Here is a 26,841-nt window from a genome sequence, read left to right as displayed (position 1 = left end):
CCCCGCCCACGAGCGCGCGCCGCGCCGGGGCCGTGTGAAGCGCACCTTTTGCACGAGTCCCGCTCGCCGCGGGGCGGGGCTAGCGGGGCGGTGGGCGGGGGGAGGTGGTGGTGGGTGGTGGGGAAGCCGACGGGCTCAGCCAATCGCAATCGCCTCTCCCTAAACGTCACGCGCGGCCCCGCCTCCCTCCCCCGGCCCGGCCCGGCGGGGCGGCCGAAGGGCGGTACTAGGTAGGGGCGGGGCCGCCTGTCGCGAGGGCGCACGGACCAATGGTGAGCGAGGCGGGGGGCGGGGACGGGCGGGCACGGCCGGGCGGGGGGGGCGCGGCGGCCAATGGGGCGCGGGCGGGGGGGCGTGGCCGTGCCGGCTCGGGTTCCGTGTGGAAAGAGTGAGGGGGCTCGGGTGCAAAGTTTGCTCGCCCAGCGCTTGCGGAGGGAGCGGCGGTGGCCGGGTCGCCGGCGGCGGGGGAAGGGGCCGCGCTCGCCCTCGGGACTCCGCCGCGCTGACCCGCCGGCCGCTCTCCTCGCGTCTCCGCTGGGGTCGGGTTGTGCCGGGCCGGCAGCCGGTGCCCCGGCGCGATGTGCGGGGGGATGGCGACGAAGGGGCCCGGCGGGCCGCGGTGGTGGCAGAACCGGCGGGCGCGGCTGCTGTGCATGCTGGCGCTCACCTTCCTCTTCTTCGTGGTGGAGGTAGTGGTGAGCCGGGTCACGTCGTCGCTGGCCATGCTCTCTGACTCCTTCCATATGCTCTCCGATGTCATGGCCCTGGTCGTGGCGCTGGTGGCCGTGCGCTTCGCCCAGCGCACCCGTGCCACCAAGAAGAACACCTTCGGGTGGGTGCGGGCCGAGGTGATGGGCGCCCTGGTCAATGCTGTCTTCCTCACCGCCCTCTGCTTCACCATCCTGCTGGAGGCCATCGAGCGCTTCACGGAGCCCCATGAGATCCAGCAGCCGCTGGTGGTCATCGGTGTGGGGGTGGCGGGGCTCATCATCAATCTGCTGGGGCTCTGCCTCTTCAACCACCATGGCGTTGGGGGCCATGGCCATTCCCACGGCCATGGGCACTCGCACAGTGGCCGGCAGCACTCCCGCAGCGGCCCCAAGCCTGAGCAACCACTTGGGGATGGGGAGGCTGCACTGCACCGGGAGGAGACCAGCACCTTGGTGGAGAACTGCAGCAGCTCCAATGGAGTCAGCCAGGAGAAGCTAGGTAAGTCTTGCAGTACCTCTGTCCTATCCCAGCATAGAGGTGTCAGTAAAGCAGGAGAGGTCCCTTCCCCAAGGAAGGTGGTGGGCATCCAGGTCCTACTTGGTGCAAGCTTTGTGGGGACCGTCCTTCCTCCTCAGCCATCCTTCCTCCTGGAGATAAGGCAAGAAACTTTCTTAGCGGTGCTCTCAGGCACATGGCCATTGAACCTCTACCTCAAACCTTTCTTTTGAGTGCTAAAAGAAGTGCTTCGAGTTCCGTGCTCTGTCTTGCAGGGAGGTCAGAGTGTGAAAGAGTCTTAGGGTAAAGCAGGTTTGCCTTGGAAAAAGTTGGTGCTGGTAGAGAAGGCACATGACAAGTGTTTTTTGCCTAGCAACACAAGCTGTCATAAGACATTGCCCTAATGCCTCGGAACTGGCTGCACATCAAATAGAGTGCAGCTCAACACCTTGGTCCTGACACCGGTTCTCTCCGTTGGGCCAATTCTTGGGTACCTGAGAAGCTCATCTCAAATCTGAACGTAACATACTGCAGTATATTCCATTGTCACAATGTTGTACTTCTTCCTGTCATCTGTATTAGTAAGAAGTCGTCTTGGAAGTTACCAATCAGAACTGTGGAAGTCATGCAGTAGGCACTGAATGTGGAGCTCACTGGTGTCAGAGTACATGCGTGGTTTCTTTGAATTAGTATTCTTTAGCTTTCTAAAGTATGCACCTTCCCACTCACTTGCACAAAGATACAAATTTAAAATTTTCTTTTCCCATTTGTGATCAAACTGTTTTGTGGGAGGGAATTTCTTGGGTTTCGTGCAGGGTTTTCTTGGTTTTGGTGTTGTGTTGTGTGGGTTTTTCTTAATGGATCCAGAAGCCTGAATAGTTTATTTTTAAGTCATTTGGTCAAAGCTGAGTTACTTTGTTCTAGCAGAGCAAAAGGTGCATAATTTCTCTACTTTAATCATGTGGCATCCCTGTTACTAGGAGGAAGGGATGTCATTCTTCAGAACCCAGGTCACTCCTTTATTTTCAGGGCAACATCAGGAGACCACTGTTTCAGTTTAAGTTGAGCAGAGTGAACTTCGCTACAGTTTCGATTTTTCTGTGGTCACAGGTTCCAATGCACACTTGAGAAATTTAGCAGAGTCTCTGTGTATCTCTCTCTCTCTCTCTCTCTCATATGTTTTGACTCCATGTTGGTTTTGAAAAGACAGGTTTTGCAAGAGGATAGGAAGGTTCCTCTGACTATATACACCATTTTCTTGACCACATAATAAGTGCTTAATGTTGCTTTAGTTTCAACAAAAGTATCCTAATAATTAGTTTCAAACAACGTAAAATTCCCTTAACCGTTGATCTGATAGGTATCTTGGCTTGTGAATTGCTCTTGCATGGTGAAACATGGTGAAAAGTTGTGCTTTAGCCAAGTTTTGGACTAGTTCTAGACTAAGAGATTAATTTATAGCATGGAGTAAAATGTATACTGTTTTGAGCTAATTTGTCTGGAATTTCTCGTGGGTCTCCTTCTGGCAATAACAAATAATTTGTTGTGGGTATTTAGGTGGTAATAGGGCGTAATTTTGGTCACAGTGAAACTTTAAAATAAGTTTGTATTTCCTTCTCTGCCCTGTCATGATTATGTAATGGATGGAGTTATTCATAGCTTACCCATGGAAATGTTAGAGGTAAAGGTGCTTGGAGACTTGTGAGAAGCTGTAAGATGTATAGGTGAAGGCTAGGGAAGTGATTTGGAGTGGTACTATGCCTTCACTTGAAATTACAAAGAGGCCTTGACTTCTGAAGGTGGAATAGGAAAGCTAGTGATAGCCTTGGGGGCTGGTCCTGCACAGGTATCTTAGTGCATATTCTTTATGTGACGTAATCCATTTATAGTTAGATTTAAATGAGCATATTTCAAATGGACATGTTTTAACCTTTTGCCATTAAAAAATCTCAAGATTTTTGAAACCCTGTTTCCTGCTACCCACCCTTACAGATAGGTCTGCTGACTTTCCAGATCTTGTTTTCTCTGAGTACTTGGTACACAGCAGAGTATCAGAAAGGTTCCTCTTTCCTTGCTCTCATCATGGACTCTGAGGTCTGAACTCTGTAACTTGAGATATTTTCCTCTAATTTATTGATTTCTTTGGAAATCAGTTTCAGATCCCGTATTCAATAACTCCTAGAAGCTGTGTGGAAAATGTAGCTGGGGTTTTAGGACAGAAGTGTGATGCATGAGGTTATGAGCCTGGGGCTTGGTACTGACCCACTCAGCCGCCTTCGTAGGAGCCCACCCCTTCTTCAGAGAGGAAAGAACTTGTAGACACTTCATGATTACAGAATCACAGTCATGAGAGCAGAGTGGCAGAAGCTGCAGGTCATACTAACATGTTAATGTTTACAGAGCTCTGAACTGAAGAACCACGGAAGCAGTGAGAGCTCCTTGTTTCAGATTGTTGGGCTTGTGGCCGGTGCCTATTCCATTTCTTTAGCACTGGAAGTTTTCTATCCAAAGAAGAACTTTAGAAGAATAGTAGGAGGTTAATCATGTAAAATACTTTCAATTTTGAACATTGGAAGATTTTTTTGTTTCAAAGAACATTCTTCTTCCTAATGATGTGTGCATTTATTTCTATATAGCTAGTTAAGTGTGATGGAGTGGTAATATCGCAGCCAACTTTGTCAAAGGAGGGCACTAAAATGTTCATTTATGCATTGCATGGTCCGTGACATATTGCTTTGGGCATCAACAGCTATAAATCACTTAACAGCTGTATGCCACTTAAAAAACTTATTTTTGGTACTTTTTTTAACATATTCTGAAATATAAATAACACTAGTTCATAGCCTCTGAGACCTTTGGTGATAACTTGCACTGTCCTGTAGTCAATACTGCTGATAAATTCTGCCATTTAGACTTAAAAGCTCAGCTCATTGTATCTCACAGTTCTGCCTCCATGTGCCATCTCAGAAAAACTTTATTTTCCTTGAATGCAGAAGTCTTTTCAAAATGAACTACTAAACCTGAGAAGTGACTATAAGGCAGTATCCACGCAGCTTTTGAACTTCTGGCCTCATAAATTTTAATATAAAATAGCAACGCAGTCCTATGGTTTAAGAGAGCTTTTAGCAATGTGATCAGCCTTCTGGCTTTTCAAAAGAGGGAACAAATGTAAGTTACTTAGCTACTTAACCAGCTTTTTAATATATGCTCTGTAATTCTACATTTTGTTTAAGAAATGAACAGTGAGTAGTCAAATGGTTAAACAACTAGAAAATGCCAAAACAGTTTTTCAGGAAAATAAATTAAGATGTGGTCATCTTCATATGTTGCCACTATAACTTTTAAGGTCCATGTAGAAGCAATTGCCTTCTAGACTATTTAGGTCACTTATTGGGACAACTGAATATTTCTAAGCCAGAGAAAATGTTGCTAAGTGTTACGCCTGGTGTTGCTTGCTTTTCAGTTTTGTACTTAATGTTGCTTATTATTTTATAAGGCATCTAGTAATGTGTAGTATTACAGCATACACCTAATCATTTTATTGTTTTCTTATCAGGTGATATGAAAGACAACATGACTGACCTACAAGTGAACGGGAACGCTGGTCATTATCCTCTGGATGTAGAGGAGGTTGAAGAAGACTCTAGTGCACAGCTTAACATGCGTGGAGTTTTCCTGCATGTTTTTGGAGATGCCTTAGGTTCAGTTATTGTGGTAGTGAATGCCTTGCTCTTTTATGGGTTGTGGAATCCGTGCCCCAAAGACGGGCCCTGCTTTAATCCATGTGTCAATAATCATTGCACGGAAAATGCTACTTTATCCCAAACACTTGGCAGAGCAAACAAGTCTGAGCAGGAGAGCATTACGGTGGCTGGTCCATGCTGGTTGCTGTATTTAGATCCTGTCCTTTGTTTGATCATGGTTTGTATACTCCTTTACACAACCTACCCATTACTTCGGGAGTCAGCCCTTATACTTCTACAGACTGTTCCCAAACAAATAGATGTTCATTCTTTGAACTCAAAGTTACGTACCCTTGATGGAGTCGAAGCAGTCCATGAATTACACATTTGGCAGCTGGCAGGCAGTAGGATCATTGGCACTGCTCACATAAAGTGTCCTGACCCTTCCACATACATGATGGTGGCAAAACGCATAAAAGAGATCTTTCATGACGAAGGGATTCATGCAACTACCATTCAGCCTGAGTTTGCCAGCGTTGGCTCTGAAACAGGGAGAGGGAAATGTGCGTTTCCTTGCAGGACTCAGTGTGCTTTGAAGCAGTGTTGCGGAGCAGGAGAAGATAATACTACAAAGAAGACAGAAAAATCTTCGTCACTTAGTATTTCTTGTTCAGAAGTTGTCATTGAATTTTCGAAAACTAGGAGGACTAAGTCGGAGAGTATCCCTTCAGTTAAGCTAGAGGCAAACACCGATCAAAATGAGCAGTTTGAATCATCTTTGTAACTCCCCAAATGGTGCTACCTGAGCTTTGGTGACTTTGACAACAGCTATATTGCAAGAGGAAGAGACAGACGTTTGAGATGCAATTTTGCCAAGTAGTGTAATTGCTGAAGTCCTTGTTCTTGTCATATTGCTAAATCTAGAATGCTTGTTTTAAAGAACATAATGTCACTGTCATGATACAATGTGTTTGTGTTGACTTTGTACTGAGGCAGACAGAAAGTGCACCAGTGCTGTAACAACTTCAGAAAACCAGTTCCAACATTTCAGCGGAGACACTTTTTGCTGTGCTTCAAATTAAAATATTTTTTCCAGTGAAAATATATTTGAGGGATAAGCATGTAGGAACTCAATTTGTGTTACAGATTTCTTGGACCTACTCTTTCCTTTAATATTTGATTTGTAGATATTTTAATATATTGTTTATTTAGAAGCCCTAAGGAAACCAAAGTTCATAGGATGTTTTTAAAGATATAACTACTTAAAACTGGAAACCACTTTGCAGTTTCACATATTTTTCTTAAACCTATATAATAATAAATGTGAAGGCTTTTCTAATGAATTTATCTTATAGCATATTTTAAATAGAAACTGTCCCCACTTCTTCTAGTAAGGTAGCGAGGTAATTAAAATCAACCGCTTGTGAAAATATCAGACGTGAAAGGGTTTTTTTCTGTCAGAATGGAAGTTCAAGCTGCTGTGTACTGCTCTGTGATCAAGATGTGAGACTGACTGATAAAGTAACGCATACTTTCATATTTTATGGATTTTCTGGTGTTTTTCCTTATTTCCAAGTTTGTATCTGGTCATAAAAGTCTTTGATGTTTAAAGAATCCTTGACTCAAAGTACTGCAAATGAAGAGCTGGAGCTTTATTTTTAACTGATTCTTGGTTTACTAAGATGAAAGAATTAGTTATGTCAATAAATTTTCTGTCAGGGAAAGTCTGCCAAGCATCAACAGTCTAAGTCATGCTTTTAAGCGTAGACAGTAGCCCCTGTAATGATCAACTAATTCAGTGGGGTGTTTTGCTTGTAGTTGAGTGTGTCTATAACCACTTGCAGTGACTGTAGTCCTGGTCCCCACCTCATCCTTGGGAGCCCTTAGGAAGTGGGAAAGAAGACTTCTGAGGAAGTGGGGCAGGGAGCAGGATTTCATTCACTGTGTTTCACGCTTTGAGATTTTTATGTATCGCATAATTTCACTTACTAAGTATGCAAGTCTACGGTTTAAAATGTTCTCTCTGTCAATTGACAACTGGCTCTACAGAAGCTGTTACAGTATGCTGCCAGCTTACACCGTAACAAAGGAGAAACTGCTCTGTGGACTCTGAATTTGGCAGAGACTAGCTGAGGGTTGAAGATAAGAACATACAAGAAATCTAATCTAAACCCCTGACCCTTTTGATCCACCCTCAAGTTACGTATGGGAAACAATGCCGTGTGATTTAATTGACTGCTCCTATGCTCAAAACTGGAAAACAACTCAGATCTTCCATTGTTTGCTCTGTGACTCTGGACATGACAAACACTCTGCCTCAGTTTCCCTGTCTTAAAACGGGGATAATACCTACCTCACAGGGGTGTTGTGAGGCTTAACTCTTGTGTGAAGAGCTCTGAGATCTGTTACTGGAAGGCACTGGAAGGAGTATAAGATACTAAATGATGTGGTATTTACTTCTTTTACAAATGTATTGCGATACTTAGGCACAACAGAGGGAACTGAGGATAGTTTTGGCCTTATGAAATTCTTTGATGCTGTGGTTTTCAGGTTTTTAACAGTATTTAAGTGTAGATTTTTTTAAAAAGAATGTTTTGTTAGTGAAGGGAATGTAGCTTTGCCTCCGGATACAGAATGCCTTGCTAGTTTGCATCTCTAGTGTGTGTCTCGTATGATAATTGCTCCAAAGTAGTTAAAAATAGTCTGCTGCTCGTGGGACCTGGGTTGGCCCAGGTCGTGTCAGTGGTCTTACCCAACTTCTCAGCAGAGCATTGCAGTCAACTCTCGATTATCCATGGGTGGATTACCAGTGTTGTATATTAACTGTGCGGTCTGCAAGGGCCAGACTGGCTCTGTATCACCTGCTGGTGCGATAACGTTGGCCAAACGCTACGTGCCAAAGCATTGGAAAAGTAAAGGAGCCGAGTCCAGTTTGGCAGGAGCCCGCTCGCGCGGGGTTTGTCAGCCTGGGTGCAGCGCAGCACCCTGCAGTTATTTTGCCTCTCGGCTGCTCAGATGCATTCACAGGAAGCTGCGGTGCGTGGATGGGTCGGTTCAGCTTTGCGCTGGCTTGGGGGTGCTGGTGCTTCACAGGCATCGGCATCGCTCACCTTTTTCTGTGTTCGTGCTTGTTGTATAGTCCCATAAACTAACTTAAATATGTTAATATAGTATTTATATATGTTTTTGTTTTGTCTGAATTATCTTAACTCTTTCTCCTGTTACCTGTATATGATCTAGAGTTGACTGTTGAATGAGATCTTGTATGAGACTACATTTGCAAGATATGCTACCACTGCTAGTATACTACAAAGTATTAACCAAGTAAATTTTGAAATGAACAAAGTACTATTTTTTTTGGAAATGTGTATCCTTGCTTTTTATGGTAAACTTTCACTAATTATTTTGCTTGCTAGTTTAAAATTGGTCTCAGTCGTTAGTATGAATTATTGAGGTCCTGCTGTATATCACTAATGCGCCATAGAACTACTGCTCTTTAGTTTATTTTGAAAGGAAAACCCAAGACAAACCGTAGTAGCACTGAGAAGCCTGACTGACTTCTCTCCTGTTGCTCTTATAAAAAGAGAGCAACTATTAAGTCTTGACAGTTGCCGCCATTGGTTAACCGTCTCAGTAAATGCATCTGAATAGATGGAGTTGTAGTCACTAATTCCATTTTAACTATTTAATCTTTTTTGTGTGTGCCAGAAGTCATATTTTTCTATTTCTGTGTCCATTGCAGGCAATGGCTAGCTTAAAAGACAAAAAGCTCTCCCCTGCTTTATTTTTATTATCAGGGCAGGATGCAGCTGTGACGATGATGATGATGATGGGGGCAGAAGGAGGGAGTTGCGTGGCCTGTCTGTCCTGCGCTGTGTTGCATGTGCAGCACCAGCTGGTGTTAATGGGGCCCTTTAGTCTCTTTAGCCCTCAGTGGCAAATTCCCTGAAAGCATATAGTCAGGTCGAGGCGGTGGCTGTACAGCAGCAGGAACACAATTTTTGTGTTTGCTCTGGCTGTATGAGACCCGACTGTAACTTGCTAGCTTGCGATATAACGTGATTTTTTTTCAGCCTGATCTATCTGTGGTTACACAGACTTAATTTGTTCGGAAGATCACAATTCCAGAAAACTGGGAGTGTTCAAAAACACTGGGCAGTCTCTCTTGCTTTTTTTTTTCACGAAGCATGAAACTAGTGAATCTCATGTAAGTGAACACTGCAGTGGTGGGGAGCTAATTGTATTGTGTATCACATTCCTGAGTTTTTAAAATAAAAAAATATGGAACACTGATTTTAAGGAAAAATAAGTTTGTATTTCAGTGTCTAGATTGTTTATGCTTCTGATAAAACGTGTCAGAGATGTACCAAACATCACTGGGTGAAATATTTTACACAGTACATGTCTCATCCAGAAATACGCTATTTTAGAATCACTTCTTAGATTATATCTGCCCCTAAGGGTGCAGTGCAGAGCTAATTGAGCTGCTCAGTGGGCTTGCCACAGTACCGCAAAACTTTACTTTTTAGCGGAGTAAATTGCTTCTGTGGAACGCCTTATAATTTTAGCTTGATTGCATTCTTCATCCACTCTAGGCTTTTGGTAATATCTGTTATTGCTGCATCATGGTATTCAATATGGACACACACATAGTTATGTAAAAGACAAAACCAGCCCCAACTTGTGACTCCTCAGAAGTCATGGCAAGGGCTCAGTCCTGTAAATTTCTGTATTCAGAAATAGTTTTATCAGGCTGACGAGTAGTTACTTGCATGCAAGCAATTACTTGTAGGAGTGAGTCCAAAGCTGCTGCCAGTACCTCCTGGCTTTTGAAGAAAGTACCTAGATTTTATGGATGTATTAAAATCAGGAATACTGTGGTGTTCCTAAATTTGCTGCAGAAATACTATGTGTGCTATAATTCCAGGATTTATTCCTTTTCCTTGTTCTCCAAAAAGAAAGAAAAGAAGCCCATTGAGTGTCCTAAGACTTGTTAACAAGTTTAGCTAAATTGATACTGCTGTTTGCTGCTGAAATTGGGCCATCTGAATTTATCAAACACTGCCTAGTGGAGTTTGGGGGGGAGGGATAAAGATTCTTGCCATTCTCCTTCCCTTACCCCCGGCTTTGACTGCTCTTTCTAATCTCTTCAGCTATGGAGAGACCGAGGTGGGGATGGAGGGGGTGAATTTTGTAGAGAGATGTTCTGAGTTCCACGTGGAGGGAATGGGAAACACTGCTAACTATATTTAAAAGCATATAAATATGCTCTGACTATTTTAGTTTCATAGCACAGCATCAGTTACGCCCTTTTTAGGTATGCATTTAAGTTCAGCTCTGTATTAACTTTGGGTTTTGCTTTCTCTGCTGGACAGAGAGAGGTGGATGCTCCGTTTGCCTGAGCTAAAGCCGGTCTTGACAATTTTCCAAATCAAACGTAGCTTTGCTGATAACAGGAGCTCTGATTATTCCTTACGACCTTTGCTTTGTGTGGTTAGCTGCCCGTGGGGTACATTACCACGTTTTAGCAGGCTCGCATTTATATTTTTTTGCATTCACTGTGTTATCTCAGTAGTTGAAGAGCAAAACCGCGATACTGAAAAATATCTTTCATCCCAAAAGCACATGGGATCAATTTGGCTTCTTTTTTTTCTTTTTTTTTCATGTCCTGGATCCTGTTTCTGAGCAATGTTGAAATACAACTGGCATAGCTGGGGTTCATTGATAATTTTTCTTTTTGCCTTCTTTAAAAATAAATAATAATGGTTTTTTGGGGTTTGTTTTTGTGGTTTTTTTTTTGTTTTTTTAATTAAGTATTAAAGTCCTGAGAAAATAAATGGAGCTCTTGAATGTCAAATGCTTTTAGTTGGGATTTCTTTCTCAGGTCAGTTCCAGGAGGAAATTTGACTAGTAGAAATGCACTTTCACCATCTCCCAGAACCTCAAACAAAGAGTACAAGTAGAAGACGAGGTTAATAAACGGGTTGTAAAGTGACGGCCTCCAACTGTCTGGATTCCAAGTGCAATTAGAAGGATAGTTGCTCAGTTGTAGGATCATGTGAAGAGTTAATTATGCAAAATGCATTTTTTTTCCTAAGAAAAACAGCCTTTGAAAAGAATGAAAAACCTTCCTGTCCTGTTAATTGGCCGAGGTTAAAAATATAACACATGGGTCAGTAAGGTACGCTTCCTAACAGAAATCCATACTGTTTAATTTAATGTCTTTGGGAGACAGCTACTTTAGAGCAGCAGATGCTTTGGTGTTTTCCAGCTTCATTTGTTCCCATTCAGAAACGCTGCCGTTGGTAAAGTTTGTTGGGAGGAAAGTACTGACTGCAGAAAAGAATAGAGCTGCCAGCTGCCTCTGGGGAGGGCAGGATGGTTATTAATACCTGCCCGGAGCTGGTCATGGGCTTGCTGTGATGAGTTTGTTTTGGAGCCCTTCACTGGAGCAGCTTCAGCAGCTGCTTTTTTTCTGTTTCAAGAAGGCAAAGTGATTCCCTGTTGTTAGCTATATATGCAGGAGGGTATGGTTGGTTGGACTGTAAGCGTTGCACATGAGCTTCAGTTTTGCCACTTTCCAAAGCTACTTCTGCCTCATCGTAAAAAGATGTGATTTAAACTTAATACCAACATCCTTTATGACACATGCTAATGTGGGAATTTTCAATTAATAGGATGGGAAGGTAAGCTTCGGGTCTGTGTCTTGCTTTTGCTTTTACACATACCTTTACCCATGCCATTCCTAGACCTCCTATCCCATATGGTTGCCTGACCACCTCAAGGACCAGATCTAGCTCCCAGGACATCTCCTTCTTGCTGCTTTTGCATCGGGGGAGCTGATGCCAGAGGGGAAGGGCAGGATGGGAGTGAAGCTGTGTCTGACTCCAGGCAGGCGAGCGCTTTCAGCAGGAACCTTCTCCTCAGCCTGATCCATGCTAGCATCCCAAACCTGGCATGAAACCCTCGCCACCAACACTTTGGTTAGCATTTATGTGTCTGTATTTTATGTTCTCTTTTTTTTTTTTTTTTTTTGTGGTGACAACTAACACAAACTTTAAAGTAGTGCTCAGGCCAAATTGTAATCCCTCTCTTCTGTCACCCAAGCTCCATTTCTAGCCATAGAGTTGGTGGGCATCCCAGCGTTGGTGGGCACCCCAGCATTTCCCTCACAGCAGCTCGTGCAGCTAAGAATAGCTGCAGCGATGCTGGGGAACAGGATGTGCAACCTGCTGGGTTTCCTGCATTTGTGCCTGTGTTGCTGGCCTGGGACGAAGCCTGCCCTCCTCCGTCTTCCCTGCTTGCGCTGCCGGACTCGCTGGGTGAATTTGTTAGATATAATTTGTTGGGTTAGGTTTGCCTGCACTTGTTTCAGTTGTGTTCTGCAGTACAGGCAATCGCGTTCTGCAGTACAGGCAAAAAAAAGCTCAGCCGAGTGAGGTATTGACTTGCTGCCGGTCTTTGGTGCTTCAGAGTACGGCTGCCGAGTGCAAGTGGCCACTGCTGGCCTGCTGCTGGCCCGCTGCAGACGGCGGCAGATGAGGCTGCAGACCTGGACTCAGCTTTTGCTGCTTGGTTTGATGTGACGGTGCCATCATCCTTCCAGCTGAGGGTGCAGGCGTGTGTACAGGAGCACGGCATGGTGAGCCTCAGCAGGTAACGAGGTCGCTGGTGCTTACCTGGTCCTGGTCCTCACGCCCTGGCTTAGGAGGGAACAGCACTCCCACAGATCAACACATTGCTGTACCCGAGAGATTTTTCCATTAGGCAGCATTGGCTGGAGATGCAGCCCATCGTTCTTGTCCTGGCGTGCCCAAGGACTCGCCCCCGGTCAGTTGCAGACAAGCTCACTTTTCCTTGAGAAAGAGATTATGTGAATTAACAAAATTTGATAATTTTGATATAATTTGATGTGATAATTTTCTCTCATATTTTTGTGGCCAGGTGCAAAGGCTCTGACCCAAATGGATGGGGTTGGGTCTGCATGCTTCCAGCTGTGTGTAAGGAGGGGTTGGGTTAAAATGCCAGGTAAAATTTAGGCTCAAGCAGTTCAACTTCTAAATATCCAGTGGCAGAGATCTTAGGCTTTTACATCATGCTGTTTTGAAGGGGTTTGCTCTTCTCACATTGCTGTTTGAAAAAAAGAAAAGAAGAATTGTGTTTAATTATCACAAGAATTATTAGGCAGCCTTGGTAGCTGTATTTCCAGTTTGTCTGAGTATCTCCCTGCATAGAGTAGGTGCCCAGTAGAGACACTGAGTAGAGACACTGAGGAGTGAGCTGGCATGCTGTTGCTAAAAAGGAGGTGTTTGGTACATATGCTTCAATTTGGAAGTGGAATGACACTTGGCACCATAATGTCCCAGTTATCTTTTTTTTTTGAAGGAGTAGGAAAACTACAGAGCTAAATATTGAGTCAAGCTGTGTGGGCAGAGCTCCTGTGTGAGGACCGCACTGACGTCATGGTCGCAGCGTGACATCGCCAGCCGTATGTGAAAAGCTCAGAGCATCACCCAGGCCGTGTATGTTATTCAAAACCTCAGTAACGTTTGCTGAAAACTTGCATGGGCTTTTTTTTTTTTTTTTTTTTTTTTTTTATTTTAACAGATCTGGAGAAGTTTAGCCAAGCAGCTTAAACATCTCACTACCAATTTGGAAGATGAGCTTGGAAGGCTTTGGACCATGGTGTGTAATTCACCTGCATTGCAACAGCGTGTGCTGCTCTGGAAAAAAGTATGCTATTGAACCCAGAGTTTCAATGCCATTGCCCTTGTCTGCCCTTTCTAAAAGTATCTCCGAAAATGAGGTAATGTCAAAATAATGTTTCTCTGCTGAAAGCTGTTTGGATACGAAAGTCTGCAGCTTGTGCAGTAGCTCTTCTGTCAACAAGAGGCTGGCTGCCTCACCTGCAGCGCTCCTGATCACAGATGCATTGCAAGACCAGCATCTGTGGTGCTCTTAATTGCTGGCCTCTGCCCGGACAGTTACCTTAGCTATTACTGCGTGTTTGAGAGTTTCGCAACAGTTCTTTAAATGTTTTTAAGTATGGAAAATTTGATCTACGAGATTTTTGCCAAAACTTCTTTCTGCTCTAGGAGTATCAGGAAGGCAGATCATTTCTCCCGTAGTGGTCACTCTGATTAGCAGAGAGCAAATGAAATTATAGCATCAATGGAGAAAGACGAGCAATGGAGTGCGTATGGGTTTTGCATTTGGACTGGTTATAATTTTTTTCCCACCGCAGCAGTTTTGTTGAGGGTAGTGATGTTCTTTGGTCTTTCTCTATAGCTCTGCAGTGCTTAACAGCTTATTACCGAGAGACCTACGTGTGATGTCTGTGGAAATCAAAAGTTAGTGAAAGACATGGGAAAAAGTGCTTAAACAGATCACAGCTGAAACTGAGACCTTGGTATTTCTGAGACTGAGAGGGCAGCCAGTGCAACCTCAGCTGTTACATCAGGAAGGGACAGTGCGAAGTACCAAGCTTAGCACACTGCTATAAAAATGGTGTAAAAAATCAGGTAACGGTAGTTTTGTTTCATACCTGAGCATATGAGAAGTAGCCTGTACTAAGAGACTGCAGCTTAGCACAAGTAATGTCTTTGCATGGAGGCTTTGTTGTTGGCAATGGTTAAGATCCCGAGAGAGCAGTATTTGTCCAAATGACTTAAGGTAAAGTCAAATATGGTGAGTCCTTATGCAACTTGGAGTTCCCCTTTCGAAACAACGGTTTGGAGAGAAAAAGTCATTGGTCGGGGCTAGGACAAAAATTGCTTAAACAAGATAAACAAGGGTGGACTGTTGCCATCTTTCCCTTCCCCTTTATCTCTAAACCTTAACCTTAAATTACAAATCTGAGGTTAATGCAGTGCAGTGCATCTGCAACTACTGAAACCACAACTACTGAACCAGCTACATTTTAATAGATCTTATGTATTTCAATAAAGATGAAGGTTTTAACGTTCCTCTAGGTAACAGAAATATTTCTATGCTTTTAAAGTTCACATGCAAGTATTTTTAAATATTACTAAGAATGTTTTCAAATTAAATAATTAGTTCTCCCGATAAAGTGTTTCATAATCAAGAAAATGATTTACTAATTCTGTATCCTTGTTTCTAATCCAAGTAGTTCACAGAATATAGAAATAAACTTCATTTTCAAAAAGCTGTCCAATTTTTGTGGGCATGGTATTTTTTAAATATCAGCTAGAAAGAAAGGAGTCATAATTATTTCAGTCATAAAATCTGAGCTGACTACACAACGTTGGTGGCAGGCCACTTGCCACTAAGAAATAACTTCAGCTCAGTGCAAAGCTCTGAGTGGCTGTAGAACCTGTTGTGAGAACAAGGATCACAGCCATAAAATAGGGTGGAAAAATCTTTGCTTGAGCTTCACAAAGAAGAAACTACTTCAGTGGTCCGTAAGAAAAGGTATCTGTTCCTAAGTCGCATTTTTGCTTGTGTTGTACATAGCGCCCTGCAAAACTAACCCTTCAATATGCTGGTTATGTGATGATGACTTTATTCCAGAAATACCAGATTGGATCCTGTCCTGTGCAATGGTTTATCCAGGCAGTGAAAGTTTGGCAGGGAAGAGTGGAGAGCATGATAGATGCACTTCTGGACTGTATGTCACTCAGCTACTCCTTAGAGTACCTGCATTCCTTCTTTTAAACAGTGTGGAAGCGTGTTTGGGGCTTTACCCAAATCTGATAATCCTGGTTTTCAAAAAACTTTGTTCTGACGGTTATTTTTGCAGGAGAATGTCTTAACCAACTTGGCTTCATAGTGCCTTGCCACGACAATGCCTTCAGGTGCCACGTGCTGGCTGGCTGAACCAGTGACGCTGTATTTTCCTGTGTCCAGTAAGGATGAAAGGCTCTGAACCAAGTCACGTACTAGATGGAGAGTATTAAAGACCTGGAAATGTGGAATAATGTGCTGAAGATGAGGCTAGATTAACTCTCAACACCTTTAGCCTTTATTAGGAAAGGTGGGTTTGGGTTGCGTTTTTTTTCTTTTTTTCTGTAAATGTGATTAATTCCAAACAGAGCTGCTCATATTTAGAGGAAGAAGAGCTTTGGATTCACTGAGATTTCACAGAGGTGCTTTCTGGTAGGTCTAAGCTGTTTACTAAGTAAATTGGGTAGGATGGTAACGGTTGTTACAGAATCCCTTAGAGCATGTTTTCCATCTCCTAGTGTCTGTAATATGTAGATTATGAACATAAGAGCCTGCCCTGGTACAGTGTTGGGAACTCTGACAGGGGTGAAAAGCGCTCTCTGTTCATAGCCCACATGGGGCTCTGACCTCTGTCATGCTTTTCATTCATCAAACGTCGCTAGATATAGTTTAAAGAAATACGAAGTACTCTCTGAGGCTAGAAAATGAGACCACTTACTTTGTAGTCACTACACTGTAGTCGTGGCTCTCTGAGTGGTCTCATTTGTCTCCATATGGACTTCAGTTTCCCCAAAAATATAAAATTTCATTTTTAGGCTGACCTTGGAAATAGGGATGGGAGGCTGCTTGTAGAAATCTTGTGGGGAGCCAGCTGGACTACTGCAGTGCTAAGGAAAGCAGACCCAGCCTAGGGATGGAAAACCAGCATTCCTCCTGGGAGAAGGCCAGATAGCCGTTGGTTAATCCCTGCTGTACTGCACCACTTTAGGGGCCATAGCACAACAGGAGAAGCAAGGGCATCGCTGCCCAGAGCTGGGACATGTGCAGGTCAGCTAACCTGTGCTCTGAGCAACTCCTCTCGCAAAACACCCATCTAACGACAAATGCACATGTAGCCCTGTCCCTCAACATTTAAAACTCTGACTCTTTGTATACAAAAGGCCTCCAAATCAAGGCCCTGTATGGTATAGTTGTAAAGAGAGTGATGGGCTGGTGGAAATGGCACTGCCAGTGATGTAGCAAGTCTGATATTGGGCTACCAGTCCAGTTATTCCTGGGATTTTAATGCCACTGCTGAGTTTAGATCTGACAAATGAGTCTTAAAACTCAATTTATGCAGAAATGACTGTTTAAACCTAGTTACTTCTCCTTTCCTTGTGCAGGTGGCTTTTCTAGGTTGTCTGCTTTTTCCACGATGACTTCTAGGCACTGCTGGGGGACTGGGTTGTCCTAGGTTGTCAGAGCACTGAGCACACAGGTAGGTATCCTCCAGGCAGGGTTGCAGGATGCTTCCTAACCTGGAAATGGGGAAAAACATCCACCACGAGAGAGTTTGCAGCACTTTATGAAATACGTAATAGATACTAAAGTCTCCAGGACTTCGGAATCACATGGACTCTGACTTTTCATGCAAAGCTACATAGTGTTTAGGTAAAAGGTTAAAACTATACTTACTCTAAAATAAACCTATGCTGTTACACGGAGGCAGAAAGACAGACTGAATTAGTACTGTTTCCTTCTTTAATAGGAGTCAAGCTGAGATGGAGAAGGAGAGTTTATAAATGTTTTCTGTTTAGTTTTTTTCCTTTCGCACTTTGCATGACTTCTTGTTAGAAGGCTAGAAACAGACTTCTGTTAACTTTTGGTTATTAAAAAAACAAAGAGCAGTCTTGGAAAGAAATTGGGGTCTGAGAACACAGCAGGGTAATGGGAAACTTAATAAATATCCTGTTGTTATAACATCTGTCATTTTAGCATTAACAAGCTCACGACTTTAGCTGTTGTATGATCACAGCTCCACTTTGCAGATTAAGGGAAAGGCTGTTAGACCTTTCAAGTAAAAGCTTTCTGCACGGCAGGATGCTTTAACCTCTTGTATCCTGAAGCTATTTAGCTAAAGCAGCCTGAAAGTGATATTGAGACAGACTCCTGTGTGAGTCAATTAGGAGGGATACAGAAGCAGTTAGGCTCAAGGGGTTTCCTCATTTTGTTCTTTTTGATGTCCAGAAGAGCCAGAAAAAAACCTCAAAACCAAAGTAATGTGGGTTGGTTTTGATTTGTTTGGGGTTTTTTTTTGTTTTGTTTTGAGTTTTCTTTGTTGGTTTGTTGTTTGTTTTTTTTTTTTAATTTTGATTTGGCCATACATTAGTTCTCTTAAAGTTGTAGAGATGAGATTTAAGAGACTGTCTTATTAAATGAATAAATATCACTGAAGCAAAATTATGGTAGATGTCCATCACTTTCAAGGCAGTAAATATATACCAACCGCAAACACAGAGTGGTATTTTGGTTCATTTAGAACAGGCCTATGTAAGGACCAGAACAACTGTACAAATACTGAACTCCATATAGTGTCTCTTGCCACCTGTTTCTGTGATTTCTTTAGACTGTTGACTCATATTTTTCTTTTCTGGAAGCTAAGGAAAATGCCTGCCACGCTGAAAATGCTCCTGGTTTGGTTTTAATCTCAGATGAAGTTCATCCAAAATAAGGTCATAATGTTTCTGACTTCTTTATTTTTTGCTTTTATGTGTCAGGTGGTGAAATGAGAGCCCTCTATGAACTCTGTGCTGCAAAGATACAGCAAACATCACCCACCCGGTGCATGGCTTCTTATGCGGGGAGGAGCAGAGGAGCTAAAAGAAAGAGGTTGTCTTGGTGCTCAGAAGTCCATAGCATGTTGGGTGCAAGCAAAAGCTGTGGTTTTAGAAGAGACCTGTAGCCATCTTGTCCCAGAGCGCTCCATTGTCATCCCTCATTGTCCTTCCTTAAGGGAGAGGAAGCACCCTGCTCAGCTCACAGCTCCCTCAGGGACAGGTGTCAGTCTGCTGGTGGACCACGTCTCATAGGATGTAAGGACAAACCACCGTGTTCACATGGTGCTTAGATGCTTCTGAAAAGCCCAGAGGCATCAGTTTGCACCCTCAAGTGCTTCCAAGCCTCTGCATTCTTTTGGAACCTACAGGCTAAGTGATTTTTCATAGAATTTAGGCTTCTAAATGGATGTTTGGCATGATAAGGCTCCTTAAAACATGTTTGTTTGCTTTAAACAGGATCGAGATTGTCTTGCAAATGCTGATATTCTGTTTGGGGGAAAAACACCATACAAATGAGTAAGGCCAGATGTACAGAAGAGCTCCTGTCTCATGTGGCATGACTGGGAAGCACAGACGTGATCTGGGGCACACAAAGCCCGTGCTCAGGTCATTAATGAGCAGCAGATTTACTTTGTGTGCTTTCAACTTCTACCCCTTTTAATGACGTTAAAGCAAAATCAGGAACCTACATACTCCCCCCGCAAATTTTGAAAACAGCAGCTCAAACATTTCAGTAGCTGGTGGTGGTTTCAGTTTCACAGGGGCAAGGGAGAGCAAAGGAGGGGCTTTTTTTTTTTTAAAAAAGATTTTACTTCCTGAAATATTTAAAAAACCACCTGACTCAAACCATTTTTAATTTTGAAATAATTTTCCCTGCTGTCAGTGAAATTACAAGTTCGAATTCTCACAACATTTTGAGTAGAACAAAACATTTGGACCCCAATAGCTTTTGCTAAAGACTTTCAGAGCTGCTAACACGGTAGAAAATCAATTACTTGCATGGGGGTAATTAGAACCCATTGAAGAATGAGAGAAATGAATCCCAACAATGAAGTTCAATGGTAGCACTAAGATCTTGCAATTAAACTGTGCTGTAGGATTATGCATATTAGCACATGAATTACTCTTTAAATTATAAATGTTGAACCAAATAATTACCTACAGCTTCTGGGAAGGGATAATCAGGTTAGGCTGGCAAAATACAATACTTTACTTTTGCAAAATACAACTAGAAGTACAGCTTGGTGAAAACACAACGAATTGTTCCCCTTGACTGCATTGCCAGGTTAAGACACATTTCTTCTTTTTGAAACATGGGTGGCACGTTACACTTTTTTCCCTTTAAAACCAGGCAAAATTAGAATACTCAAAACCTTGAGGAACACCTACCAGATTTCCAGAGACCGGCTGCAAAAAACCTACGGAGGTGCTAATTTATGTCCTTCTGGCTCCAGCAAAGAGGGTGCTGGGAAAATCAGGGGCCTGCTGGGTGTCAGGGAACATGGATGCACGGGGATGTTGCTCTCTGATGCCAGCATGGGCTTCGTTGCTGCTGTGCCTGGGCTTGCAGGAGCCAGCTGCCTCCAGAGGGGCTGCACCGCTGCAATTCTCATGGGTGGCTGCAATCACCTCGCACAGCTGCAATACTTAATGCATGGCTGCAATACTTAACGCACAGCTGCAACCCTTGTGCACAGCTGTGCTGGGGCTGCTCTGGGCAGGTGCAGGGGGAGTGATTAGAGGGGCTTGGCACAGAGGGGCAGCCCCACACTTATCTCCCATAGCAGCCCGGCGCCACCCTGCCTCTCCCCTGGGCAGTGGGGCAGCCCGGGGACCTCTGCTCTTTGGCTCGAGCTCTCTCTGGCCACCAGTGGTGCGGCGTCTTGCTGGCCTCCGTGCTCAGTGGCAATTTACTGAGCCCTCCACCGTCGCTCACTGTCTCAGGAAGTTTTATCCCAGCCCCCTGATCCATGCCAGTGACCGACTACGGCATTGCCTGCAGTATCGGTCCTGCTTTCTCCTGCTGGCGGGTCCCTGTCCAGAGCTGCCCCACAGCCACCCCAGAAGATGCCAGCCCACCCTGGCTGCTCCTCCTGGCTGCTCCTCCTGAACACAGCCTGGGGTGGAAACCAGGGCAAGGGGATTTGTGGCAAATGGAGCGACGGTGAGGCTTGCCGCAGGGCCGCTGCGCAACCCCAGTGATGTGGGCGATTGCTCTCGTGTTGTGAAGTGCAATTTGCCAAAATGAAACCGCTCCAGCCGCATGCACCCGGCCGCAGCATCCGAGCAGTGCTGGAATCGCCGCCACCGCAAGAAAACGGGCGGCTGTCATTAGCAGGGAAATTCATCTTTTACAAGAGCCACAACGGGCCATTAGCTTTTAACCAGGTTTTTAGGGGTGGGAAACAGCTTTCCTGTTGGGCAAACCCTTAACAAGGAAATAACTGGCTCCAAACATCCAGGGGCGGTGGGGAGTTCAGAGCAGAGTCAGCTCTGAACTCCGCAGCTTGAGCTCCCGGGTACAATGCAGCCGGCTCCCGCGCGTGGAGGAGCCGGTGGTGGAGCTGCAGGGAGCTGCCCTTATTTATTTGTTCCTACAGCATGGGCTGAGACACGGGCTGTGTTTTATGTTCCTCTGCAGGAAGGTGATAAGGTGCCTGAGAGCTGCTGAAACCCATTCGCCAATAAATTCAAAGGGAAAGGCCATTTCTCGTGCCTTGGAAGGAGAGCTGAGGGATGCTGGAAGGCACAGAAGACTGAAACGGCATGTCGCATGGCAGTGTGGCAGGAGGCACAGGAGCAAATTGTCTGGTTCGTTTCATTGCTTCTTTTTTTTTTTTTTTTCCCCTCAATGATTTTTACTCTGCCTGTGGCTGGGCAATCAATATCTCTTTGCCACCAATAAATATTCCAGGCTTTTAAATGATGATGCATTCCAGGGTCAAACAAATTAAATGTGTGATTGCTACCCTCTTGTACTCAAACTAATTCTGTGAGTCTAAATGGAAACTTGGAGAGAGATTCCTGAACCGGGCTCTCTGGTTGTGGCAGATTTGAATGGGGGAAAAACATCAGGTCTGGCTTCAGCTTGTTGCTGATACCTCTTCTTTCATTGACCAGAGATTGGGGCGAGCGGGGTGAGCAGCACCGCAGGCTGAATCCATCAGGGAGGTGCAGATGGTTGAGCATTGGCCTGCCCGGAGCATGGCAGCACCCTTGTTTTCCTCGGTGGGTGTCTGCGGAGCTGGGTACGGGTTCAACCGTGTGGCCTGTGAAGCACACCCCAGGCCGAGGGGCACTGGCCCAAATGCTCACCCCCCCCAGGTGTCACAGCAGCAGGGACTTCAGCTTTGACCTGCTGGTGCAGTGGCCGGTCAGGGAGTGTCCCCCAAGGACCCGCTACTAAAAGCAATCTTTCCCTTCAATACCCATCCCAGGGAGCCGGGTGGAAACCTGTCTGAAGCCCTGTAAAGTCTGCCATGGCTGTGACAGCAACTGATCCCATCCCCATGTGTCTGAGGGAGAGCAGATTGGTTTAATTAAGCACTGGGGAAGAAATCTGATTTTCTTCTTAAGCAGAGTTGGATGATTTCATGCAAATAAATTGTTATAGGATATATTATTCTCTTTGGTTTCCTATGGTGTATGGTTTTTTGCAGATGTGGTGGAGGGACCATGTAGTGACTGCCACTGTGTTTCTCTCGCAATGTCTCTGATGCTTAAACCTTGCAGCAGAGAAACTTTATGGGATAGTTCAGGAAATATTTGACTCCATTTCCCAACTTCCGCTACACTGAGAGCTGTTGCTTTGCAGGATTAAGATGACTGCAGAAGACGGATGGCAAAGACACTGGGCATCTTTGCCAGGAGCAGATAGTGCATAGCAAAACACGGCCAGCTTGGAGCAAGTGGACATCTCACATTGGTGGCCAGCAGCCCCGCTTGCTCACAGCCATCACCGCCGGGTCCTTGCCTCCCTGTGGAGGGTCTTCTCTCTCTCCCCCTTCTTCTTCTGGGAGAGGGTGCCGCCATTTTAATAATGGCTACAGTGGACTCACTGCATTAATCCTCATTAGCTTGTATGTGCCTCCAGGCAATACATGATGGGCCTTGACATTTGCCATCAAGAAAATGAAGTCCTCCCGGTTTCAGGGCACCCTGTCCTGGTTTTGTACCAAAGCTTTTCATATCAACAGCCATTTCATTTCAATAAACTATCAATAAGACCTGCAAAGCCTGTGTATCAGCAAAGGGCTGTCCACAGCTGCAACTGTCAGCAAAACAGGAGCTAACACAGTGGAGGAGCGAGTGCCGAGGAACTCTGAGCCCTTGCCCGTGGTAAGTCTCAAGCAGCATTTGCCGAGCAAGGTTCATCAAGGGGCTTCAGCTCTGTCCTAGCCCTCTTCCACCATGCTTGTGGTTGAGTTATCACCTGGGAGAGGAGGGAGCAGTGTAAGACCAGGCTCCACAAATGATTACTAAAGTCTTTCCTCATTCTTTCTCTCCAAGGAGAAGCCCCTGGATGCCAGAGGAGGCCAGAGAAATGCTTTGTGTCTTCTGCTACAACAGCAACCAGCTCCAAAAAAATCTGATTTGGTGTCTGGTGGGAATATTTGGAGCGTCAGGGCTTGGTCTGCTGCTTCTCATAGAAATCAGCAGGAATTTTGTCACATCCTTCTCTGGCCCAGCTCTGCTCCTGTGGCTGGCAACCCCTGCTAAGGAAAAGCAGAGTTTGCTGTGGAGGGTATTTGAAGTGGAGGGTGCTCGGGAGGGAGCAGGCTGACTGCTGGGAGGTCCTTTGGCCTTAGTACCCCTGTAGCCTGATGTGGGGCCCCCTTGTAGTGAGGCCTGATGTTCATTTTTTTTCCCCTTGGGTTTTGCCCAAGGGAGCTTGTGGGTTTGCTGCTGGTCAGGGTGCAGTGTGTGCAGCTTGGGGTGCCGGGGCCAAGGATGAGCCGGGAAGATAAGCTATCTGTGAGCACAAATGTGCCTCTAGCCTTGCACACCTTGTAGGAAAAAGGAGACTTTCTGAAAAGGAGGACATGCTGAAAGAGGGGCTGGGCAGTGCGCGCCTTGTTTCTCCCCCTCTTTCCACCAGCACCCACTGCTGACCCCATTTGGAGGCAGGCTACAGAATGAAAGACCCCTCAGACCCAGTGTGGCAGTCCTTAGGTTACAAAAATATAGGGATTTATGAACTGAGAAAGGTGGGATACTTCTGACCCTGTGCAAACAGCAGAAACACCCTGCTTAGGGGCTAAGTCTTGAGATCTTCTAATGGCCGGGGCACCTACGGCTTTTGTCTTGCAGCTCCTGTATGTGGGTGCCCTGATATTCATCCATGTGCTGCAAGATTTGAAAAACATACTCCACAAACCAGTGTGCTGTTCAAGAAATGGTGATATGGGCAATTTTTCAATCCTCCGGCATGGTTTGGAGCATAACTCTCACGGGCTGCAGTGAAACTTCCAGGCAGGTGAGGTGGCTGAGCCAGCAGAGGTCTTGCAAGGTGCTGCTGGGCACTGTTGCCACAGCCAACGACTCAGGTCTCTGCTATATTCCCTAATGGAAGGCCGAAGGATCTGGGTCTGTGTATTAATCACTGCAAACCCAGCTCTCCACTGTTAGTATCTTCCCAGGGTTTTGTGTATCTTGGCATGTTTAGATAACCAAACAATATTTTGAGTGCTCTGCTGAGAAAAAAACATGGTAGCAGGCTCCTGGGAGGCAGCGCCATGGGCTGAGTGAAAACTGCAGGGCCGCTCTGTGTTAACACTTGTTGCAAAGGGGAGAACCCAGGAGCACTGCACCGTCTCCATACGCTGCGCCGTGTTTCAAAATGAGCCTGACACGGATGAGAAATAAAAGCTGGAAAGGCTAAGCAAATAGATCCACAGCTAACCAGAGTCTGTTTACGCCATGGCCTGTGGAGTTTTTGTGAGCCTGGCAGCCCACGGGATGCTTTAATAAGTAAGCTGCAGTGTCCCTGCTAATTTAGTGTACCAACACGCAGTGCATCCCTGAGAGGCTGTAAGGAATGAGCCGCATCTGCTGCAGCCAAGGGGAGCTGCATCCTTTTGCTTGCTACGCTGCTGTTTTCATGGTACCTTTTGTGTCGGGTCCAAGATGGAGGGAAGCACCCGAGCACCAGGGATTTTACACCATCACCCCACCGTGACCCCAGCTTTCACAGCTCCCTCTTTGGCCTGGGTGCTTTTAGGTGAGGTATGGAGCTCTGCCCACAGCCTGTGCACCTACCTCAAGGTCTAACTCGCTGCGCTGCCTACCACTTTTATTTGCACAAGTTTTCTAAAGTGTCATAGTGGCCAAACTTGATGGATTGCCTGCCTGAAGTAGCTGGATAATCAGCTGAAATGTTTATTTGGGCGTATCGATTTCTACGTGTGTCCTATATTTTAATTGCTGAGTTCAGCTTGCAAACTGTTTTGGGGACCTCTCTTTGCTATTCCCTGTTCCTGAAGTAAAAACCCCTTTGTCCATACGTTTCCTGTTTGCCTATGTAAAGGAAAATAGGATTTGATGTTTGAGTAAGTAGAATGTAGAGCAGTATCCAGCAGGTCAGCTTAATGTGGGGCTGCTTTCTGTTGATGGGCAAGAATATACTTCTGTTTGTTTTTTGTAGGTTTTTGTGATATTTTCTTACTGTGAGAAATGAGCACTGCCAAGAAGAGAGGAAGCCATGGCTTAGCTATGAAGGGGAAGTAAAAAAGGCTGAGAATCCAGGAAAAATACACTGCAAATGCAGAGCTGCTTTTTGGGCTGATTCCCCCAAGCTGTGTGATTGCTGGAGTGCAAAAGCAGGCTTGTGGTTCCTTAAAAAGGCACCCACACAGATTTTGTTTCCCGGCAATGCGTGTGAGTGACCTTACGGTATTTCTGGCAAGTCCCCATCACGTGCCTGCCAGCAGCTGCTTGTGCGAAACACGATGGGCAGATGTGCTACTAGCCTGGGGAGCATGAAGTTTTCCTAAGGCACAAGCCCATGGGTATTGAGGAAACAGTCAGGAAGCATCATCCCAGAAAACCATCCTAAACAGAGCTAGACTCAGAGGTGGCCTTTCTCTCCTCTCCCCAAATCACCAGAGGCAATTGCAGGTGCTGATGGGCTCACCAGCATTGTATGGAACGGATCTGGAATGAGAGGGAGACCTGGTGCTGCCGTTGAGCTAACGGCAGCACACCAGGTATGTCCTCTCCTCCTCCTGCTGCCAGAGCGGCGGGTAATTACCATATCCATTTTAGAAATGAAGAAACTAACACATGCATAGGCGGAAGGGTAGAGTTTTAAGAATATGTGGGCGTTTGAGATGCAAATGCTTTGGGAAACACCACGTTGTGCCTGATTTGCATCTGTAGGCATCTAAATACTTGTACCAATGTGACCCAGAGGGCCCTGTGTGAGGGCGCAGGGAGCACAAGCAGTGATGTAGAGTGATCTCCCTCACTCCCTCACTGGGGATCCCTCGCTCCTCATCATGCCTGGGCCAGTTGCTCCCCTGCCTTTGGATCAGCTCCAGGAACAAGTGCTCTTGGGTTCCCCTGAATAGCAGCAAGGATGGGATGGGATGGGATGGGATGGGATGGGATGGGATGGGATAGGACGGGACGGTGTTTCCCTCTTAACCCTGCAAGAGAAACCTGCATTGGCAGCCTCGCTGTCCTCCCAGCTCCTCCTCCATGCCAGCTTTTCTATCTCACATAGAAATCTAGTTGAAGAGTCAGCAGATTCGTTTTGCTTCAGGAGTAGTAAACCTGTTGGTTTTGCCTGCCTGAATATTGCACTGGCCCAGGCTGGATGCTGTGTGTCACCTGCCGGGCGCCATCAATGCTCCTGGGCAGGAGGCAGAACTGATGCCCCACAATCGCCTCTCCCAGTCCTCATAGGACTTTGTACACTCCTCTTTATGATGATGTCGGGAATGTTGAAAGTTATCGCACAAGTGGAACTGCAAAGGAGTGAGGGAGATTACCTCAGTGGAAAAATAGATATAATTATCTGTAATAGGTTCAGTAACTGTGTGTGCAATCGTTTCCTTCTTAGGACCTTGGTACACTTGAGAAGAGAAACTTCCTGGTTTCTGTGCAAAGAGTGTCATCATGATTTATCACAAATGAACCATCCTGTTCCTAGCTTTCATTTTCCAGTTTTCAGTACACCTGTGGCATCACTTGCTCTAGAAAAACAGCCAGAGTCCAGCTCTGATTTTTTGGGGAGCTTTGAGAGACAATTTTACTAAAGGTCAAGAAGTACTTTTTTGGCTGCAGCCACAGGCTTTTCCTTTCTTTCTGAGTCCAACTGGTGAGTTTCCTGACTTTGTTATGGCTCTGAAGTCCACCTGCAGGCATCTGCTTGACCCTTTCTGTTGGAGTGTGATCCTGCCCTTTTCCCAGAGGGCATCTACATGAGGAGCCGGGTCTGGCCCTCCTTTGGC

At 45.3% G+C, this 26,841-nt stretch overlaps 1 protein-coding gene across 1 annotated transcript; it reads left to right on the top strand.

The window, feature by feature from the left end:
* The first annotated feature begins 578 nt into the window (after window positions 1-578).
* SLC30A1 (solute carrier family 30 member 1) lies at window positions 579-5,673 on the top strand. The gene is made up of 2 exons (XM_074169092.1): window positions 579-1,209; window positions 4,763-5,673. Exons 1-2 carry the CDS (start codon window positions 579-581, stop codon window positions 5,671-5,673), a joined length of 1,542 nt encoding a protein of 513 aa, XP_074025193.1.
* Window positions 5,674-26,841: the final 21,168 nt, after the last annotated feature.

Source organism: Numenius arquata, chromosome 2 (assembly GCF_964106895.1).
Source record: "Numenius arquata chromosome 2, bNumArq3.hap1.1, whole genome shotgun sequence".
NCBI lineage: Eukaryota > Metazoa > Chordata > Aves > Charadriiformes > Scolopacidae > Numenius > Numenius arquata.
The sequence above is the reverse complement of the archived record's forward strand: the minus strand, read 5'-3'. Positions and strand labels throughout refer to the sequence as shown.

What these genes read in the sequence shown, in the direction of transcription:
- SLC30A1 (XM_074169092.1), top strand. Translation starts at nt 579, where the DNA reads ATGTGCGGGGGGATGGCGACGAAGGGGCCCGGCGGGCCGCGGTGGTGG. An exon ending in AGTCAGCCAGGAGAAGCTAG is followed by an intron (nt 1,210 to 4,762) that starts GTAAGTCTTGCA and finishes TTTTCTTATCAG; the next exon opens with GTGATATGAAAGACAACATG.